The sequence below is a fragment of the Mobula birostris genome, chromosome 8 (assembly GCF_030028105.1).
Source record: "Mobula birostris isolate sMobBir1 chromosome 8, sMobBir1.hap1, whole genome shotgun sequence".
In the NCBI taxonomy this organism is placed as follows: Eukaryota; Metazoa; Chordata; class Chondrichthyes; order Myliobatiformes; family Myliobatidae; genus Mobula; species Mobula birostris.
The window spans coordinates 96912673-96929489 of NC_092377.1; the positions used below are offsets into that span (position 1 = coordinate 96912673).

General features: G+C 38.9%; 1 protein-coding gene across 5 annotated transcripts in view; it reads right to left on the minus strand.

The window, feature by feature from the left end:
• LOC140201512 (KH domain-containing RNA-binding protein QKI) overlaps positions 1-16817 on the minus strand; it is a 552710-nt gene that overhangs the window by 159943 nt on the left and 375950 nt on the right. For all 5 annotated transcript variants that reach the window (XM_072265742.1, XM_072265744.1, XM_072265741.1 and 2 more), the window contains exon 4: positions 7429-7572. In XM_072265742.1, the coding sequence (XP_072121843.1) occupies positions 7429-7572 (144 nt within the window). The remainder of the gene's footprint in view (positions 1-7428; positions 7573-16817) is intronic.

A 16817-nucleotide genomic window follows, 5' to 3' on the forward strand; every position in this document is an offset into this window, starting at 1 on the left:
CTTTCTCTATTTCTGAGCCAACCGCCTCTTCCCCAGTCTCTTCAGTTCCGTTTGCACCCACCAATAATTCTAGTTTAAACTCTCCCCAGTAGCCTTAGCAAACCTCCCCGCCAGGATATTGGTCCCCCTGGGATTCAAGTGCAACACGTCCTTTTTGTACAGTTCATTCCTGCCCCAAAAGAGGTCCCAATGATCCAGAAATCTGAATCCCTGCCCCCTGCTCCAATCCTTCAGCCACACACTTATCCTCCACCTCAATCTATTCCTATGCTCACTGTCGCGTGGCACAGGCAGTAATCCCGAGATTACTACCTTTGCGGTTCTGCTTCTCAACTTCCTTCCTAGCTCCCTATAGTCTGTTTTCAGGACCTCTTCCCTTTTCCTACCTATGTTATTGGTACCAATATGTACCACGACCTATGGCCGTTTTCCCTCCCGCTGCAGGATATCTTGGACGCAATCTGAAACATCCCGGATCCTGGCACCTGGGAGGCAAACTACCATCTGAGTTTCTTTCCTGCGTCCACAGAATCGCCTGTCTGACCCCCTAACTATAGAGTCCCCTATCACTATTGCCTTCCTCTTCCTTTCCCTACCCTTCTGAGCCACAGGGCCAGACTCTGTGCCAGAGGCACGGCCACTGTTGCTTCCCCAAGGTAGGCTGTTCCCCCCCCCCCCCCCCACCAACAGTACTCAAACAGGAGTACTTATTGTCAAGGGGTACAGCCACAGGGGTACTCTCTAGTACCTGACTCTTCCCCTTCCCTCTCCTGACTGTTACCCACTTGTCCGTCTCCCGTGGCCCTGGTGTGACCACCTGCCTATAACTCCTTTCTATCACCTCCTCGCTCTCTCTGACCAATGAAGGTCACCGAGCGGCAACTCCAGTTCCCTAACGCAGTCCCTTAGTTGCTGCAGCTCGATGCACCTGATGCAGATAGGGTCGTCCAGGAGGCGGGGAGACTCCAGGACCTCCCACATCTGACACCGAGCACAGAAAACTGGCCTCACACATATACTACTTCCCTTCCGCAATTAACACAGGTAAACCTCCCTCGCCTCATTACCGCCTAAGCCTGTTGAGCCAAAACCCTATCACTCTGCTACCTCTCACTCCGCTGCCCGCTGGATATGGTGGTCTTCTTTTTAAACTTTTCCCGCTCTACTGGCTGACATCACATGCCTGCGCAGTCTTGCCTCTTTTTTACCCCGAGTAGTAAAAATGCCTTCGCTCCGGAAATCCTTAGCCATTCCACTCACAGCCTTCTTGCACCAAAGCCTAAAATCATGCCTAAAACATGCACATGCAATCATCATACAAGGTCCCTCACTGCTTAAAAAGATGTTACAGGAAAGATACTGGCATGGATAGCGGAATGGCTGACAGGCAGGAGGCAGCGAGTGGGAATAAAGGGGGCCTTTTCTGGTTGGCTTCCAGTGACTAGTGGTGTTCCTCAGGGGTCATATTGGGACTGCTATTTTTCACATTGTTTATCAATGATTTCGATGATAGAATTCATGGTCTTGTGGCAAAGTTTGCAGATAATACGAAGATAGGTGGAGGAGTAGGTAGTGCTGAGGAGGCAAAGTGATTACAGCAGGGTTGAGACAAATTGGAAGAATGGGCAAAACAGTGACAGATGGAATACAGTGTTGGGAAATGTATGATAATGCATTTTGGTAAAGGGAACAACAGAGTGGACTATTATCTAAATGCAGAGAAAGTTCAAACTTCAGAGGTGCAGAAGGATTTAGGAGTCCTCGTGCTAGACTCCCAGAAGGTTAATTTACAGGTTGAGTTTGTGGTAAAGAAGGCAAATGCAATGTTGGCATTTATTCAAAGGTTCAAAAGTCAAATTTAATGTCAGAGAAATGTACATAATATACATCCTGAAATGCTTTTTCTTTGCAAACATCCACGAAAACAAAGAAGTGCCCAAAAGAATGAATGATAGTTAAATGTGAGAACCCCAAAATCCCCCCAGCTCCCTCCTCCCGTGCTAAGCAGCAGCGAGCAATGATTCCCCCTCCCCTGCTAGCAAAAAAAAGTGCATCGGTACCATCACTGAGCTCAAGCGTGTGCTAAGCAATAGCAAAGACACAGACCAAAGTTAGCCCAAAGGGAAATAGAATATAAAAGCAAGGAGATAATGCTGAGGGTTTAGTCAGGCTGCAGTGGAGTGTTGTCAACAGTTTTGGGCCCCATATCTCAGAAAGGAAGTGTTCTCATTGGAGAGAATCCAGAGGAGGTTCTCGAGGATGATTCTGGGAACGAACGGGTTAACATATGAGAAGCATTTGGCAGCTTTGGGCCTGTACTCACTGGAATTTAGAAGAATGTCGGTCGGGATCTCTTTGAAACCTTCCAAATGTTGAAAGCACTAGCTTCCATAAGAGGCCTCTGCATAAATTAAGAGCCCAAGGTATCACAGGAATTGTGTCAGCATGGACTGAAAACTGGCCATCATATAGAAAACAAAGAGTTGGAATAAATGGGCCCTTTTCAGGGTAGAAGAGTATAAATAGAGATGAACAACAGGAGTCAGACCTTGGCTCTCAGTTATTTACTATTCACGATTATGACCTGGAGGGGGTTGCAAAGTTTCCAAGTTTGCTGATGATATAAATTTTGTAGGATGACATGTTGTGATGAGAACATTGTGATTCTACAATGCGATATGGAAAGATTGAATGACTGCATGCAAGCTTGACAAATAGGGAACTGAGACCAAACATTCACTATGAAGAATTAAAAGGCGGATTATTATCTAAATAGAGACTGCAAATGAAGTTCAAAGGGACCTAGGTATTTTAGTGCATGAATTACAAAAAGCATGCAGATTCAATAAGTAGATAATCAAACCATATGTTTGTCTTTATGTTGAAGGGGTTGGAGGTTAAGAATAGGATGTTTTAGTTACAATGGACATAAATGAGACAGATGCTGATATCTGGAGCAACAAGCAATATGCTGGAGGACCTCACTGAGCATAGCATCATCTGTGGCAAGTGATATAGGAATCTAAAGGAAATTCACCAGGCTAATTCCTGGGATGAGAGGGTTAGCCTAACAATAGAGGCTAGGCAGTTGGATCTGTATTCCTTGGTGTGAGGCGTTAAGAATGATGGATGAACCTTTTCAAATGTACAAGATTCTAAAAGGGCTTGACAGGGACGATTTTCACTATTGGGAAAGTCATGAGCAATAGCTACAAAATGAGGTACATGTCATTGAAAACAGAGATACACAAGAGATAGATCATTGGAAATATTTATGGTGGAGATAGATGAATGGTTGAAGGATTGAAAAACTGGGGGTTACGGGGAACTGACACAGAAGAAAAGTCGGACCAGCATAGATCAACCTTAATGTTCATAGAGTTACACAGACAGGCCCTTCAGCCCAATTTGTCTATGCTGACCAAGATGCCTATCTACTCTAAACCCATTTGCTTATGTTTCACTCATATCTCCCATCCATGTACAAATTTTTTAACTATAATAATTGTACCTGCTTCTACTACCTCATCTGATAGCTCCGAGCTTTTTCATCACTTTCTACCTGTGTTGCCACTTTCAGTGTACCAGCATCCAAAGATCTCACTGTTCAATAACAGTCCCCAAGGCCTTGCCATCGAATAGTGGGCAATCTTAAGGAACATGGTGGTCTATTCCTGCTGTTATTATTTTGTGAACTTGTGTTTCAGTTGCCATCTAGTCCTTCCTCTTCTATTATAAAGTTGCTCTTCCAGAAAATTATAAGCCCTAATGTTCAAGTACAAATTCTGAAAGCGTAAGATGCTTAGTACTCTAGTCCAGGAAGAACCAATGCATTCTGGAAAATTCACTCCAATTATTAACTGACATGAATTTTAACTGCATGACATTCCAAGGAAACAATCTTCTAATCAAAATGAAAAAGGGAGCCGTGAATGAGATTTGCACAGGTATAAACAATGACTGAAAGCCAAAATGGTGAAAGGATGACTTGAAGAATGAATTGCTAGTATAGAGCTGGGATCTCAAGGAAGAAGGCAGTCAAAATGAATAACAATCTAATCAGAAACTATATAGGTTCACTGAACACAGGATGGAATAGCTTACAAAGATTAAAATGCAGTTGTAATGTTTTTAATGCGTGTATACTTTTGGAAAGTGGTTATAGTAGAAACAATATAAATGCCTGACCATTAGTAACTGGATGTCTTTACTGCTTTAAATATTCTCATTATATTATCCTGGACTCTTCTGGACTTTATCAAACAATATTTGTTTTTCTATTTTCAGAACATATAAACAGGAAATATTGTGTAAATCTTCCTCAAGACTGCATTCCATTCTGGCAAGGCATGATTGAAGGGCCCATTGATCACACATTGATATGGGAAAAGGGAATCAGATTTAATTAAGTCAACTTTATTCATTTTCAAAATTTCTCATTCAGACAGCAAAGCTGAGTCTGCATCGCAATCAATAAATGGATAACATTGTCTCATAGTACTACTGAGTACTGATATAATTTTAGGCAGACTTCTCTGTTACCTGACTCGTAGCCAGTAAATGAAGTAAAACTAGAGCAATGCAATTCATTTATACCAATATGGGGCATTTGATATAAATAAAATAAGGTAGATATTAATACAGAAACTTCATAACTCCACCTACTTTAATTTGGATTTAAGTCCTGCATATTTTTGAATAATGTGATGATTATGTGTCACTCTCTCTTCAGTCAAGACAGTCAACAGTCACCTACATAATAATCACATTTATAAATAATTATTAAACATGGATTATGATAGCATGGTGGATATAAAATGAATGAGTAAATTACTGACCTGAATTAACAATTTTTCATCAGTTTAGATTTAAATTCAACTGGGGGAACAAAATCACTTCAAAATAATTTGCCATCACAAAATGAACACAAAACTGGTGGTAAATATCCAATTAGATATGCTTCAAAAAACATGCTATCTTTGGTCAACCCAGTCTGAGATCCCTGACAAGCCATATTATTGTATCTAGTCTCTGAGATGGCCTTTTAAACATCTACTAGGTGGCATGATCCAACAAAGAAGCCATTTTCAAAGACAGTCAGGGATTAATAAAGCATTGTTTACATCTAGAAAATATATCTTTGGAAACCAGTCCTTTCAGACACTGAAAGCATGATTAAAATGCTGTAGGACAGCAAGATTCCTTTAAAGCAATTTCTACCTAATCTTACCTATTTGTTTTCTGTTTTATTATATACTTCATCAATTGAGCTGGTGTTTCTGTCCATTCCTGATCTTACAATATAAAGCTGTTTTTATGTCAACAGAGTTGCATCTTGCCATCCAGAAAGGCTAAGCTTATGTAAATCCAGTTAAACAAATTGAATCATATAAAACTAAACAGCCTAGAAATTTGTATGAGTGGCATTTTTTTCAGTGCTTTGTAGAGGAAAACTGGTAACTTCTAAGGCTGAACACAACTGTCATGATTTCCAGTTTGAAGTATGCCACTAAAATAATTCAACCAGCCACTGGAAGTGCAAATCATGCATACAATGATAATGCAATAGTTGGCATCATATGCAAATGAAATGAGTTGATTTGCTGTGCAATGTTCCTTTAGAATACTGCTCATGAAATTAGGTCCTGTTGTCCTGAAGTGGTCTTGTTGCCAAGCGCAATCAGAACAATCCTGTTGTGTAAACTCATGACCAAATGATCACAGGCCAGCTACACAGCTTATCAACATCGTGACAATATAACGAAGTTACAACATCTGTGTTTAAGGTAACAGATGGGCTCCTGGTCAACCAACCTTGTCCTGGATGAGTTATGTTTTTTTTAAAATCTGAATTGGATGACTCATCTCATAAACAAATTTCAGGCAGCATGATGGGTTACATCCCAGAGCACCAGTTAGGATTGTAACCTCAACAAAAATTAGATCTTTCATTGTCATTTTAGAAGAAAATTGTAAATAAAAACAAATCTTCAATGAAGCGAGCAGTAATCCAGCCAGGATTCAGATAAAGAGCTAAGAGGGCAGCACAAATAGTGTAACTGGTAGAGTTGCTACCACAGCTCCAGCAAACTGGGCTCAATCCTGGCCTTTGGTGTTTTTTGGTTGGCACTGACTCAGTGGGCTGAAGAGTCTGTTTCCATGCTGTATCCCTATACAACCATGAAACAATGTATCTTCAAAAAGTCCTCAGGGCATATTACTGAACCAAGCTAGTTTCAACAATAAAATACAAGACTACATTAAACATGCGATCAGAAGAAAGAGGAAATCCATCACCCAAAACTAGAACTAAGTCTTAAGTCCTCAATAAGAACAACTTTAAGGGGGGATACAGGTCAGTTTCAGTGATTAAACTGTAAAATATAGTTTACTTTTCATGCTAACAAATTGAGTAAACAAAAAAAAATACAAGTAGAATAAAATTACAAACAAACTTTCTCCATATTGCAACTTCCACAAGAAGTAAAAGTTACATTCATTAATAGGAAAACAAATGCAAAACTGATTTATATTAGTAACATGTCTATGTTAGCAAATATCATCTGAATAGTTGGCACAAGCAGTAGTCCAGTCATTTATTAATTACCTGACCCTACTCTTTTAAATTTGAATCAGCAGGAATATTCTTGTTTTTCCTATCTTCATGTTAAGTCTTGCCTTTTAGATGGGAGCTTCTAACAGCCTTTGAAGGACAATGGGTTTGACTCCTAACTGCTCGAAGCAATATAACATAATAGGCATTTATCAGTCTTTTTGGAAATGGGAATCTTCATTGGCCCTGAATTTACTCACAAAATAAGTCGAACATCAGCACCAGACATCCCCCAGATAATCAAAAAAGCACTGTAAGTCTTAGTTGCATTCATTCCAGTTTAAGAGATAGCCATTTTACATGCGAAATAACATTAAGAGTCCTGAATATCATCTTGCCCTTTCTAGGAGGATATCACATTTACATCAGTGCAACTGAATGCTTTTGGGGATTTTCCTCATAATTGTATGACTTCAAAATCAGGGTCACATATTTGTGATGCTTTATAGAAAAGTTATCTCTGTAATATAATACACTATTCCAATACAATGCAACAAAACCAAATTTGCAACTGTAAACAACTCATCTCATTAAGGGTGGCGAGGATAACCACCTGTTACACAAATAATTTGCTAATATTCACTTTAAAGATTATTTAACGATCCATGATTTAGGTAAAATGCTATAGCTATTGCATGAAAATATATTGTGACAAATAATCAACACATTCAGGAGAAAATGAAAGAAAATAACATCCAAGAGAAAAAAAGTGTTTGATAGCATGTTTGTTTACAATTTTTCATCAACTGGTACTGATTCAGTGTTTGACCTACCCAGACACTGGAAAAGCAGAACCTGTTGCTGAAGGTACTTACTGCTGGTACAAGTAATTTCTTGACTTCCTCCACTGCCCTCTTTAGCTTGATTTCTGCTCTGTTCTGTGCATCTTCCACAGTGATTAATACGTGCAAGTCTTCATTCAGGTGTTCCCAGTTTGGTTTGCCTCTGTTTTGCTCCTCCTGCAACATCAACAGGACAAAAGAAAAAATGACAGCACAGTTTTATTTTATTTGTATCGATACTACTTCTGTATTAAAGAAGCTTGTGTGCCTCTGCCTAAAATATTCTGCACTGACCATCCACATGGGATCTCACAGGAGCTCCTTGAGGCAACAAAACCACTGCCTAGCACCACTCATTCCCACACAGCCACATGCTGAGAGAACAACACCAATACTTCAATGGCACAAGATTCTTGCACTAAAATGCTGTGCCACCCATTATCCAAATTTATGATGAATTACGTATTTCATCACACATTTGGCACTTAATTCTTTAAACCATTACTGCATGCCATACAAAATAATCAATTTTACAATGTGCTTCCATACACCCACATCAGATTTTAGCAAAGTTCATTATATGCAGTCCTTAAGTATTGTAAGACATTTATTTAAAATAATTTGAGTTGCTAGTAGCTACTTGAATTTCTGAGTGAGCTGGTCAAATACTCTTCACCTATCTGAAGATTTGTGTGCGCTCCAAATATACAAAAAATAAAAAGGCATTCTCGGCTTTACCTCTGATTTACAGACCAGTATTTCCTGATTATATCCTCACTGCCCAGCTATAAGACTATGTTCCCTATCTCAATTAAAGACTGCTACAAAGGCACAACAAGATCATTGCTGAAAGTGTGCAAAAGGCATTGTTTCTTGTTAATGGATTAGATTTTGTCTTAATCCTACAAGGAGTGGACTGCAATTGGAAAGGGGTGATCTAATAATTTTACTGAATTTGGAATCAAAATTCTATATTCATTGTAGCCGAGTATTAAGAACAACTGAATTCATAATTAAGCTCCACCATACAGCTTTAAGAGGTGATGTACCTCTGCAACATTCTACAGGGTGAGGGTGACGAATGGCACAGTGGGCTACAGTGAGGAGAGACTCCCTTGAGCCAGATTCATTTAGGCTATTAGGATTGATTAATGAAGTTGACAGCCAAGGAAGATGAATATTTTCCACCCTTATGTATTTAATTAATTCTGCAACCACCACCATGACATCGTGATTTGTTTAAAATATTGATTTCTTAGATATGTTTCAACCCTGGGACTGTAAATTACATATTAATTAGTACTTTGTCAAATTACAATGATAATTTATGAAAATAAATACAATTAGGAGAAATCATCTTTAACTGCACTATGATTTGCTACAATGATGTATTATGGCTATCTCATCTTTAGATAAATAGTGAAGGAAAATATTGAACAGACACAATAATCATTGTTATGCACTCCTTTCCTCTTAATCAGCAAAATAATTGTCAGATATTAGCTGGATATGGTCTGGAAGCTGAGTGTTCCAAGTTTTGGTTAGAATACTTTGTTACAAGCAAAACCATCAGAAGGTGATAAATTTAAGGATACTGTTTATCCTTGAGCATGAACACCACTAAGAACTATTAAAGCAATAAAGAGTAAGATTGTTATGTACTCTGTAAATGCTGCCAACATGGTGGAGGTCTAGCTTATTCGAAGTCCCTTACTGTGGCATAAAAATAATGTGGCATTACTGTTTAAACAATTCTCTTTATTAGTATCAGTACCCTCATGATACTAATTTTGTTTGGAACCTGCTAATAATTTAGAACATGTCACACTATAGGACAGGAACAGGCACTTCAGCCCACAATGTTGTACTGAACCAATTAAATTAGTAATCAAATGGCCAACTATACTAATCCAATCTGCCTACACAACGTCTATACCCTTTCATTTTCTTCACATTCATGTGTCTGTCTAAATTTTACTTAAAAGTCCCTAATGTCCCTGCCTCTATCAACACCCCAGACAGCATATTTCAGGCACCCACCACTCTCTATGTAAAAAAGAATTGCCCCTCACATTTCCTCAGAACTTACACCCTCTCACCTTAAATGCATACCCTCTGGTTTTAGACATTTCAGCCCTACTCTATCTATGCCTCTTCTAATTTTATTGTTCTCTATCAGATTCCACCCACCTCCCCCACCCTGTCCCCCAGCCTCTGCTGCTCCAAAGAAAACAACCCAAGTTTGTCCAACTTCTTGTTAAGGCACATCTAGGCAGCATCCTAGTAAAGCTCTTTTGCACCCTCTCCAAAGCTTTGACATCCTTCCTATAATGGGGCAACCAGAAATGTATGCAATACTCCAGATGCAGCCTAACTAATTTTATAAAGTTACAACATAACTCCTGACTTTATGAAGGGTTTTTGAAAAGCTTAATGGAATTCTTCCTACTTAGTACATTGTACTGGTGGAAATACTGCTCCAGATCTGCCATCCCATACAATTAGCTGTTAATAATCACCAAAATAATTGTTTATAATAATTTTACATTCTGGAAAATGCAGCAAGATGCTTCCATCAAAGCGTTGTCCTTGCTGCACAATGACCGATATGGTGTCAACTTGATAATTATCAATAATTTCTACAGAAATAAATCTCAAAAGACCAATACATAATCAAAACTTCAACATATGACTAAGAGTGATTTCTATCTCCCAATTTTTAAAGTTACCGTATATGAAACTCCATGTTTAGAAATTAGCTCATGCACAAAATCAGAAATATTTAACAGCTCCAAAATAACGGAGCAAGCTCACAGAACACAGACCATTAATCAATTAGCTCCCAACAGCAACTTTGTATCTGTCCACAGAGTTTATTTTTCATCTTCTAATTATATCTTTAAGTCTTTTCCAGCTGAAAGTTCATCAGCTATTACTTAATTATCTGAAGATGTGAAATGTGCTTATAAGCAGTGAACATGACCAAACTGGAGAATTATTTGATGGGTCACAGGTTACCATTTCTGCAGATAAACCTGTTTGTTACATCAGTCACACATGAAACATAAGTCTGATAGTGGACATAACATGGTCCTTCCTACCACTGTCTTCTCTGGGGATAAATATAACAACAAAACTTGATGGATTAAAACCATAAGGCACAAGAACAGAATTAGCCCATCAAGTGTGCAGATTTATTACCCCTCTCAACACGATTCTTCTGCTTTCTCCCTGTAACGTTTGATGCCTTTACTAATCAAGAACCTATCAACCTCCACTTTAAATATACCCAAGACTTGGGCTCCACAGCTGCCTATGGCAATGAATTCCACAGATTCACCACCCTCTGGCTAAAGAAATTCCTCCTCATCTTTGTTCTAGTGGAATGTCCTTGTATTCGGAGGCTGTTCCCTCTAGTCCCAGACTTCCCCACTATATAAGAAACATTCTCTCCATGTTCACTTTATCTTGGCTTTTCAATATTCAATAGTTTTCAATGAAATACCCCTCATTCTTCTGAACTCCAGTGAATACAGGCCCAGAATCATTAAACATTCCTCATACATTAACACTTTCATTCCTGGGATCATTCTTGTGAACCTCCTCTGGACCCTTTCCAATGTCAGCACATCCTTTCTTAGATAAAGGGGCCAAAACTGCTCACAATACTTTTAATGTAGTCTGACAAATGCTTTTTAAAGCCTTGTCATCCTCTTGAAATGAATGCTGATATCACACTTGCCTTCCTTACCAGAACAATTTTGAACTGAAGAGAAATAGAAGGAAGTGATCATTCTTGTATACAAAAGAGAAAACTACTATGTGGAGGAGCAAGTAACTAAGGCAGCAAATGGAATATTAATCTTTATTGCAAAGGGATGGAGCTTGAAAGTGGAAATTTTATAACTGCACTACTTTTAGTGAGACCACACCTGACCTGGAGTGCTGCATATAGTTTTGATCTCTTTAGCTTAGGAGAGATAAATCTATAGGATCATAGAGCACTACAGCACAGAAACAGGCCCTTCACCACATCTAGACCATGCTGAATTGTTACTCTACCTAGTCCATCAACTGACACCTGGATCATACCCCTCACATTCATGTACTTATCCAAACTTTTTTAATGTTGCAATCAAACCCACTTCCACAAGTGCACCACACTCTGAGTGATGAAGTTTCCCCTCAGGTTCCCCTTAAATATTTCACTTTTCATCCTTAATCTATGACCTCTAATTCTAGTTTGACCTAACTTCAGTGCAAAAAGCCTGCTTACATTTACCCTATTTATACTCCTCACAATTTTGTGAACATCTATCAAATCTCCCTTCATTCTTCTATGCTCCAGGGAATACAGTCCTAATCTAGTCAACCTTTCCCTATAATTCAGGTCCTCAAGAGGAACAACTGAAATGCATATGTTGGAGTTTTAGAGAATTAGAGAAATTTTATTGAACTATATCAAGTTCATGGACCACACACACATCAAATGAAGAAGTTCTCAGAAGAGCCCAAGCAGTTCGATCACTCATACCAACAATAGGAGAGAGACAACTCAGATTCCTAGGACACATCATGCGGAAAGATGAGCTAGAAAAACTCATGCTCTGTGGAAAGATCGAGGGGAGCAAACCTAGAGGAAGACCTTGGCTTATGTACATCAAAAGCCTAGCCAGGTGGTAACACATCGAGGAAATGGAAGTCATCCAAAGGATGAAGGATAGATCTATATGGAAAACCATAGTCACCAACGTCCGCATCGGATATGGTACCTAGACAGACAGACATATCAAGTTCAATCGTCATTCGACCATACATGAATATCCATGAATACAGCCAAACGAATCAAGGTTTCTCTGGAGTCAAGATTCAAAATATAGTACCAACAGTCATACACAGCGCAAGGCATATATAACACATATAAGGTAGCAATAAACATACAACCACACAAAAAAATAATATAGCCCAAGTTCCGGAGTCCATGGCTGTTGAGAACAAGCCCGCAGCAGTCGGCAGACAAATGCAGTTCTGCTTGTCTTCCACCAAGTGAACACTGAAGAGTACTGTTGACACCGGCATGGATGCTGCACCACACCGCTGTATGAGGTCTAGTCCACACTACAACTGAGGGTATGCAGCTCCCCCTCCCCGACACTGGGCCCGCCAATAAACCAGTGGACCAGACTTGCAGCGTTTCATCTTACGGAAGTCCAACAGAGTCTTGCGGTAACAAGAAAAATGTTCAAGACAATCACTTGTTGTTAGACTGCACACTGCTTTCGTGCACTGACTCCAAGTAGAAAAGAACAACACCGTTTGCACCAAGTTCAGCTCCTCTGCCAACTTGCTGATGGGGTAGAATTGCAGTAATTGAAGTTCTGAATGTGCAGTAGTGTCTTGCGATCGTTAAAAAAAGTTGTTTAAAAAAAAAATAACACCATTGGTCGGCCCTGTAGAGGCTGCTGCATCTGAGCACGCAGCCACCTTACCAGGAAGTATAAGGCTCTGAGCATGCCTGAACAGAAACATACCAGTTTACTAAAATCAACAAGGTGATTCTTTCCATGAAACAACTTTTCCACAATTACTTTCACGCATACAGCATTATTAGGTGTTCAAAGGTTTTCCTGTTATACAACACATTAGAAAACTTTAAACGTTTCAGCAGCACTCACAGTTGATTTAAGTTTTAGAAATTAGTAATAACTATTCTTTCACATCATTGTTTTGCTCTCTGAAAGGATGGGCTAAAATGATGACTTAACTATCTGCTTGAACAACAGCAGTTTAATAAAATAAACAGCATGGCACCGCTTATCCCAATTCCCCATACAAGTAAATTGGTTTAAATGCAATTTCTAGTCAGCCAAGCACGTGTTTCTCACAAACTGCATCTAAAGGTACAAAGTCATACAAAAACAGTAATCATGGCTTAATGATCAAAGTAGGAACAAGTTAAAGTATAAGTGCAGTAGGAGTGCAAGCTCAGATTTCTCTCATTAGGAGCTTTGATTTACATTTAAACACTCGAATAAAAATCTCTCACACAATCACAAATATTTGAACAAAGGCAAAGACTTATATACCTAACCCTCCTTGGCATTGAGGAAAGAGTTGTGATGCAGGGGTTAATTTTATTTGAAACATGAATATACTCACAATCTGATATCACAGTCACACAGCACAGAAGCAAGCCCTTGGGCCCACCATATCAATGTTCACCATCACTAACCCATTTTTTTACAGGCATCCGTTAGTCTCATGAGACCATGGATTTGCGCGTTGGAAGGTTTCCATTTACACTGATCCTATTTATAAGGCTACATCCTCAGTGCCCTTTTCTACTCCCTCTGCACTCACAACTGTGCGGCCAGATTCTGCTCCAACTCCACCTACAAGTTTGCAGATGACTTCACTGTAGTGGGCCGGATCTCAAATAATGGTGAGTCAGAGTACAGGAAGAAGTCTAGAGACGGAGTGTCATGACAGCAACTACAATGTCAGCAAAACAAAGAAACTGGTCACTGACTTCAGAGAGGAGCATCTTGTGCATCCACCTGAAAAGGTAAGTGAATTAACAGAACAACTGAAAACAAATGGGCACAATCTGGTGGTCATTAATAGAGGCAGTTGCAAAATAACACAAATTAGGAATAAACTATTCCAGGTAACCTAACTTTTAAAAGGAATAGGTTAAATAGCAAATAAGATGTGTAGGCTTTACTTCAAAGTTCGGTTACTGCCAATAGAGAGAAACATTTTAATTCAAAACCAGTACAATCAGTCTGGGAAACATGAAACATGAAGAGGCAGTAAACTTTGCAGAGAGTTATACATAATATACCAAAAAGTAGTGGTAATGCACCTCAGGGGTGTGTGCTTAGCCCACTGCTCTACTCTATATATACACATACCTGTGTGGCTAAGCATAGCTCAAATACCATCTACAAATTTGCTGATGATATAACCATTGTTGGTAGAATCTCAGATGGTGATGCGAGGGCGTACAGGAGTGAGATATGCCAATTAGTGGATTGGTGCCGCATCAACAACCTGGCACTAAATGTCAGTAAGATGAAAGAGCTGACTGTGGACTTCAGGAAAGATAAGACGAAGGAGCACATATCAATCCTCATAGAGGGATCAGAAGTGGACAGAGTGAGCAGCTTCAAGTTCCATGGTATCACGATCTCTGAGGATCTAACCTGGTCCCAACATATCGATGTAGTTATAAAGAAGGCAAGACAGAGGCTATACCTTATTTGGAGTTTGAAGAGATTTGGCATGTCAACAAATACACTCAAAAACTTCTATAGTTGTACCATGGAGAGCATTCTGACAGGCTGCATCACTGTCTGGTATGGAGGGGCTACTGCACAGGACCGAAAGAAGCTGCAGAAGGTTGTAGATCTAGTCAGCTCCATCTGGGGCACTAGCCTACAAAGTATCCAGGACATTCTTAGGGAGCGGTGTCTCAGAAAGGCAGCGTCCATTATTAAGGACCTCCAGCACCCAGTGCATGCCCTTTTCTCACTGTTGCCATCAGGTAGGAGATACAGAAGCCTGAAGGCACACACTCAGCGATGCAGGAACAGCTTCTTCCCCTCTACCACCCAATTCCTAAATAGACATTGAAGCTTTGGACACTACCTCACTTTTTTTAATATACAGTATTTCTGTTTTTGCACATTTTAAAAAAATCTGTTCAATATACGTAATTGATTTACTTGTTTATTTATTATTGTTTTATTTTATTATTTTTTTCTCTCTTTGCTAGATTATGTATTGCATTGAACTGCTGCTGCTAAGTTAACAAATTTCACATCACACACCGGTGATATAAACCTGATTCTGATTCTAATGCAGGACACAATAAAATCAGAAATGCATGTATCAAGAATAAAACAATGATCATAGACAACCACTTTGCAAACAGAGTGAGCAAACCAAACTAGCAGAAACAATGTGCAGAATCATTTTATGTAATGAGTAAAAGACTGCTTTCTTGATAGGTATATTGAAAAAACTACAAGTGTACAGGTTATTTTAGATCTCGAAATCTGCAATAAGAGAGCATTCATCGATGATTTGGCAGTTAAGAACCCTCTAAAAATACTAATCATAATGTGACTTCACTTTTCTATGTAAATTGAAAAGGATTTAAAAGTTTGACATGTCAATAACAAGCAGTGTTTAACATTTGAAGAATTAAAACCGTAGATTCCAGTTAACTGGGACACATCAGGATCAGTAAATTCTGACTCAATTAAGCAGCTACCCCAATTAGCTAATATTCATGAAAATAGTTAAAAAGTTACATTAAAAAAAGTCAAGCTACCATAATTTGAGCAACAAATTATGTATTTAAATGAAACATAGAACAAACTCAAACACTACCAACATTACTACAGTACTATAAAACTGTATTAGTTCCTGATATTTATCGATGGAATTCATCCAGTGTATGCTGCCATGTTCTTTTGATTGTTTGTAAATGAACAAAATCAGAGCAGACACCTTGTGCAGATAATAGACTACCATGCTTTTGATGATTGCATCCCCCAAATACTCATTTTCATTGCAACACTCAAGATGATTGTCGATATCTTCAAATTCTTCCTAGTTCCTAACTTGAAGTAGTGACATCATTTTATTTTGACTTACAGCCATTTCTGTCATTTCCAAGCCTAAATGCTTGAAACTGCAGTAAAACGGTTTTGAATTTTCTTATTGCTTATTCCTCGCCAGCTATCAGTGCCAAAAGGCATTACTTTTTGAACACAAACACAAGCAACTGATGCTATTTAAAAACTGTTCACTCTAAGCACAATGTAGTGTCTAATCTCACATAAGTGCATGCGACTGATACTAGTAAGAAATTATTAATCAACAGTTTCCTGTCCCAACTAAGTGCCATATTGTCCTAAGTAAATGAAGAGAATCCTAACTAGTTTCTCAATTAATTTTTGTTCTTTAAGAGCAGAAAAAGTCATTCATCTACAGCTATGAGAACAAACTGATGATAGTATTAAATCAAAGGAGAAGGCTTACAACGGTGCCAAACAAAAGCAGTAACTCTGAGCATTAGGAACAATTCTAAATCATTCTAAAGATGCAGCACTGAGCGTCATAGGAAGTCATTCCTGCCTGTGGCCATCAAACTTTACAACTCCTCCCTTGGAGGGTCAGACATCCTGAGCCAATAGGCTGGTCCTGGACTTACTTCATAATTTACTGGCATAATTTACATATTACTATTTATCTATTTATGGTTCTATTACTATTTATTATCTATTACTATTTATTATCTATGGAGCAACTGTAACGAAAACCAGTTTCCCCCGGGATTAATAAAGTATGACTATGACTATGAAATCTGTGGGGCACCATCAAGGACCTAATAAGGAAAGAGATAACAATAG